This window comes from Mytilus edulis, chromosome 9 (assembly GCF_963676685.1).
Source record: "Mytilus edulis chromosome 9, xbMytEdul2.2, whole genome shotgun sequence".
NCBI classification, from domain to species: domain Eukaryota; kingdom Metazoa; phylum Mollusca; class Bivalvia; order Mytilida; family Mytilidae; genus Mytilus; species Mytilus edulis.
In genome coordinates this window covers 46,301,786-46,308,321 of record NC_092352.1, presented here as the reverse complement: position 1 = coordinate 46,308,321, position 6,536 = coordinate 46,301,786, and the positions used below count along the sequence as shown (strand labels likewise).

At 35.1% G+C, this 6,536-nt stretch overlaps 1 protein-coding gene across 1 annotated transcript; it reads right to left on the bottom strand.

The window, feature by feature from the left end:
• Positions 1-4,958: 4,958 nt before the first annotated feature.
• Positions 4,959-6,536, bottom strand: LOC139489995 (DNA ligase 1-like). The gene has a single exon (XM_071276849.1). The coding sequence runs from the start codon at positions 6,534-6,536 to the stop codon at positions 4,959-4,961; it is 1,578 nt and encodes a 525-aa protein (XP_071132950.1).

Below are 6,536 nucleotides of genomic sequence, written 5' to 3'. Positions count from 1 at the left end.
AACACAATCCATAGTTCGTCTACCCCTTATGTCACGGAATAGCGAAACAGTAATGACAGCATCATCAGTAACGACTTTTCGAATCATGACTCGTTTAAGTTCGTGTTTCACTGCATCAGACACATGCACCATGATTCTAGTGTCAGCCTCTTAATGTGAACATGGTGCTAAATTTGAAATACATCACGTGGTGGATAACACTGAAAGTTCTGAGCATTTGTTGCTACAACTACCATACTCATCAAAAATTTCATCCACTCTTGTTACAGTTTCAAGGTATTTTATTAAGGTAAGGACATAATAATCAGCATACTCGTTAGGAAACACCTTGAAACTGTAACAATAGTGAATGTAGTCTCGGATGCGTACATAGACAATACTGGTTGTTTGAAGGCTGCTACAAGAAGCAATAGCTACATTTTGGGGAAAGAGAATACACAGACGAATCCAGGGTCAAAACAAATTCCTCAAAATTTGCAAAGTGTTCTGAGAGATGACGACAATAAGAAAGAAATTTTTAGTTTTCATTCACAGCAGCTTGCTCAATAAAATTTTGAGGAAAAGGAAGTTGTAGCAACAAATGCTCAGGATGTTCAGTGTTATCCACCACTTGATGATGTTTCAAGTTTAGCACCATCGAACAGTCGATACTGATGTCGTTGCTGTTTCGCTATTCCGTGACATAGGGGCAAACGAGCTTTGGTTTGCCTTTGGAAGTGGGAAAAACTTTAGATATATATCTATACATGACCTTTCAAATGCACTAGGCATTGAGAGATTACACGTTTGCTGGAAAAGGAACTGCGTTGGTGACATGGATGGCGTTTGAAGATTTGACTTTAGCATTTAGAATGAGTACAAAGCAAGAAAACATGCGTTTTTGGGAGAGGAAAGACTTATTGGGGCTATTCTGACGACTCGGTCTAGTTTTTTTCAGCATGTGAAACGTGCAATATACCATGGCGGCTATGAATGAGTAACAAGCTTGGAATTGGTTCCTATGCTAACTAGTCCAGACGTTTATGAATGGCGAAGGAACACATATGATCCATGGGAACCCTTTTGAACTCTTAGTGAGGCCTCTTCATCTTATCAGGAGCTTGTACATTATGGATGTAAGAAACAATACCGGTCTTTGTAAATGTAGAAAATCAGCTCTCCGATTGTGAATAAACATGTATTTGCGGGCCAACGAGTATGCTGATTGGGTATTATGTCCTTACCTCAATAAAATACCTTGAAACTGTAACACGAGTAGATTAATTCTCGGATGCGTATGGTAGTTGTAGCAACAAATGTTCAGGATATTCTATCTTATCCACAACGTCATGTATTTCAAGTTTAGCACTATGTTCACATTAAGAGGCAGACACTAGAATCATGGTACATGTAGCTGATGCAGTGAGGCTATTCCCTCAACTTGATCTAGTCTTTTCCAGCATGTAAAACGTGAAATATACTAAGGCAGGTATTTATGGGGACGAGCTTGGAAGTGGCTCTTATGTTACCTAGTCCAGGCGCTAATGGATGACGAAGGGACAAAGAGGATCCCTTTTAAAAAAAACTCTTTCTGAGGCCTCATCATTTTGTCAGAAGCTTGTACATGTGGATGTAAGAAAGGATGATGTGAAAAATCGTGTCTCCCGTAGACTGCCTTGTATGCATGAAGTGGTGATCGTGATTGAACATGTCTTTTTGGCCGAATCGTAGTAGCAGTTTTTAAAATGTTTTAGTACTTAAGTAATTTTGTTTTGTTTTAATCAATCTATCCAAAACTCTACATCGAAGATATGGATTGAGGACTCATCTTCGAAATTTACGCCCGATTGTTTTTTTTTTACCGGAAGTAATAACTTTGTATTTAAACATTTACAGCAGAATAGAATAAGTGGTTTTGAGGATAACTTAAAGCCAGCACAATAAACAACATTTTCTTTACATTTTGAAAAAAGTTGAATATATAAAAAAAGAAATTGATATTTCTATGTCCGCCATTTTGGATATTACCGGAAGTGATGGTTTTAAAGAAATATGTCTTATACATTGTATTCATGAGAAGCACCAACGAAATGGTTCCTGCACAATGTTATGATAGTAGCAATATGTTTAAACATATATTAATTACCCTCCCTAAAAAATAAGCTTATTTTAGTACAATGTCCGCCATATTAGATTTTACCGGAAGTAGGGTTTTTCAAGACATCTAATCTATATAATATATCCAAAATTAGTAAAAAACAAAGGTTTGTACCAAATATTATAATAGTAGCATGATTATAACACCTTTTCACATACTAGCCTTCGATATTGGGCTGATATAAGTATGAAATCCGCCATTTTGGATTTTACCGGAAGTGAGACATTCTTTTCAAATGCCTCCCTATCTGAAATAAAAGAGTAATAGATGAGGAAGGTCTATGCCAAATTTCATGCTTGTAGCAGGATGTGCACAAAGCCGCCGTACTAGTAGTGGGATGGTTACTAGTGATATAAGATTGTAATCACATGTTGTCGTGATTATAGTGCTCTATGACTGTATTCACGAGCTGCAATGGCTATAGTGCTATTTACGATTGTACTCACGAGCAGTATTGGTTATAATGCCTAGTCCAACAATTGGTCGAGTTTTTAACTGTTTTAACTTTTAAGTTATTAATGGTCTAGTGCTCCATTTCAAAACATTTTAGATTTTAGCTCAGATAGTTCCCTTTAAGCTGTGAACATACTTAAATAAGAACCTTTGAACTTATGTCACATGAAGTTTTTGCTTGTTGTTTCATGTCTGATATTAAAATTCGTGGTTATTTTGCAGATACTAAAGGGATAAACGTTTTGAAAGGCATGTTGGAAAAACGATCTTTAAAATTTGAAACCGGAATTAATACTCCTCTTATTACGACAACCCCTTCCCCTGCAAGAGGTGACTGCCAAAATGAAGGAAATGGTACTTCGTAGGTGATATAGTAATGAGCGGATGGACATTAGACGGATGCATGTTTAGTGAATGTTGTTTAAAAGTTGGCCATACTAGAACAGAGTATGAGCCTAACTGTCCAACTACAACTTAATTACCTCCAACACGTCCTCCGCCGACAAACCCTCCCCCTGCAAGAGGTGACTGCCAAAATGAAGGGCAGTGGTACTTCGCAGGTGATATAGTAATGAGCGGGACGACATTAGATGGATGCATCTTTGCTATACGGTGCATTTTTAAAAAATATTATTATAAGTCATGCAATGGGATATATTAAATGCATAAGAAATAAAACCTCAATAGATAGAAACTGTATTCGTTTTTATTTTTGAAATATATTGAATTTTAAAATTGTAAAATATCTTGATCAAATCTCAACTACTTTTAAAGATACGAATATCCAAAGACAAGCGCTTTCTGCTAAACTTTTATCATCAGATTCCTCCATAACAACGAAATAACTCACAAGGATGCATTTTTTTTCTTTTAAAACAATCAAAAAATGCCAAGCCAATTTCTGATTTTTAAACTTGTATATGTATAGAACTGATCTAAATTGATGAAAATGGTAAGCTATGATGTTTATAAAAGTGAAATTTATGAGTTTAATGGATAATTATTTGATTAAATTTGTATTTTTAGATTTTAAAACAAACCTTATATGCCATTATCTGTACACAACTGGTTTAACAGCACAATATAAGATTTTTAACATTATTAAGTTCGGTTATAAACCTCTATCTGATATAGATATAATGTATGCATATTTTAAATATATTTTACTTAAATAATAATCAATAAGTAATCAATGATATTGTTACGGAGGAATTCAGTTTAATCAAGATTTTTGAAAGTGAAATAATATGACGTCGTTGTTGTTATATATATGTATTATTGAACATCAAAGATGATGAAGTTCATAAATGTATTTGATGTTTCATGTTTGATAGTATCTACTCATTTATTCACACATCAATTTCTGTTACGAAGGAATCTCATATTATTTTTAGAACAAATAATTCATGTCAGTCATATATATTTGCAAGTATACAATAGCAACGTTATAAATTTTCATACTAATAAACATGGACAAACAAAGAAATTTAATAATTGTAAACAATTTGTCAGAAAAAGCAATTTAAATTCAATGTTCTTTTACGGAGGAATTTTCAAGAAAAAGTCTTTCAATTTTAATAACCGTGTCCGGTGAAAGAGAGAAAGCACGTCCACTTTTCCCTATAGGTGATGGTTCGTCTACTGTACAAAGAATCTGACTAGAAAAAACCCACATAATGTCTGACTTCGTTGGATGCTTGAAACTATATGCTCCCCGAAGTTTGGTTTTTGTTAAGAAGGATATGTTGTAATCTCCTTCATCAATGTCAATATCAATGACTTGCCCAATATACCAGTCTTTTTGATATACTGCTGCAATCCAGTCACCATTGTGGTATTGTACATTTGTTGGTTCTGTTTGGACATTTTGTTCAACTGCCGCTGGTGCTGACACAGACTTGATTTCATGTTGTTGCCAACCTCCGCAAACACTATTTGGGCACAACTTGCCAGATCTATACAATGCATTCCTCGCAAAAGCAGGACTTTTCCCTTGTAATTATAGTAGATTCATTATGTCAAAAAACTGCATGCAACAACATTGTTCCTTTAATAGGTTTTAGTTCAGTAGCTTTAATGTCTATATCAGCTTGAGCAATTTAATCCTTCCCAACCCACATATAATTGATTGATGATTCAGACTGTGAAGCCCATGCAAAAAAGGACTTGGCATCTTGAATGACATGTTTGTCCCTTTTAACTGCATTGTCCGCCATTCGTTTTGCCACGGCACCTACACCATCACAAGGACCCTTACCGTGACCTGCTTCGAAGTACTGCCAGCTAGCAGGAACGTTGAACAGTGATGCATGTTCAGCTACTACATTAAAGATATATCTGTTTCGGTATTGGGATGTCGGGCTGTCATTTATATATAGTGTACACATGACATATTAGGAACAAGCTCATGTAGTTTAGGAAGCAATGACCGTAGAAAGGCTAACACTGCTGCTGCTGTATGTGATAGTTCATCTGAAATCATAGCAAATGATTTGTGTTCTATTTTGCCGTTTTCAATGTTTCGAAAGTAGACAACAATAGGATGCATAGTGACCATGGTTTTGTTCCAGTATGCTGATTGTACTTCGTCGTATGTGGTACAGGTGTAGTTTTCATCAAAATCAAGTTGCGCTAATACATGACCATTTGGCAAATTTTCCTTCAATTTGCGTATCTCATCGTATTGATTAGTAACCATGTCAACGTGTTGCCTAAAGATATCAGCACACTTGACTAATTCTTTCTTGAACTCATTAGCTTCAAGCTCAACATTTACCAATCCTATCTTTTTTCGTCCGTCACCAATATCAATTCTCTGCCATTTACTAAACCCTATTTTCTCTTTGTCCAGATCATCAACTATCCTTAGAAGATCTTCATTTGAATTTCTGTAATAAAACTTGTCTAGTGCTCTGTCACTTTTACCAAGAGTTTCATTCAGTCCTTTGCTTGTCATCAGGGCCATATTTTGATGCTTTATGCATAAGCACGATCTTTTTGTAGTGAACGAAACTGGTATACTATTACTTGGACGACATCTGTAGAAGGTAGCTCTACTGACCTCGAATGTCTGGTTTTCCAAACTGAACTTATCATATAAATTGTCTATATAATCATTAAGTATTCGTTTTGGCTTTTGTTGGTCATTAACTTTTTTGACGTCCTTCTTATTCGGCATGGTGGTACTATTATCACTGCGTTCTAAAAATTCGATGATTGCGATCTGATATTTTCCTTGCTCTTTTAGTGATCTTTTACGTTGATAGTTTTCTTTTATCTTCAGTTTGGCCATTCCTGCTAAAGTATTCCTGGTCAGTCCTGTTTCTTGAGCTGTGCTACTTAACATTCTATATTTTTTCAGGTAACAGACACTGCTAACTGAATAAATTGAACTTTTGGGCTTTGCTTTGAACTTGTACATTTTGTTAGTTTCTTTTAATTCATTTGTCATTGTATGATACAATACTAGTTTTCTTCTAACTTTATTAGCACTGGTCTTCTTTGAGATTAATTCCTGGATATCTTTGTTAGCCTTGCTTCTTGGGGAATCTGTGTCTCTTAGTTTCCTGTTTATCCTCTGCTGCTTTCTAGTAAGTGCTTGAAATTTTCTTTTCAGTTTCAAATTTTCTTCTTGTAAACGCTGTAATGCATTAGTCTTTTCCAACAAAATTTTCTTTCTCCTAGATTTACTGCCATTTGCCTTAGCTGGAAAACTTAGTTTAAGCACCAATACTTCCTGATTTGAATTTGCTTTCCCTTTTCTACTTTCCCTATTACTGGTCAGCTTTTGTTTATTTCTTTTCTTTCTTTCAGACATACTTAGTTCTTTTGATGGAATGTATGCTTTTCGTTTACGTGTTATTTCCCTCTGCAGGTATTCTTTTTCATTTTTTGCCTTTTGTCTTTTTCTGAACAGTTTTTGTCTTTCAGCATTAGTTAGTGCCAT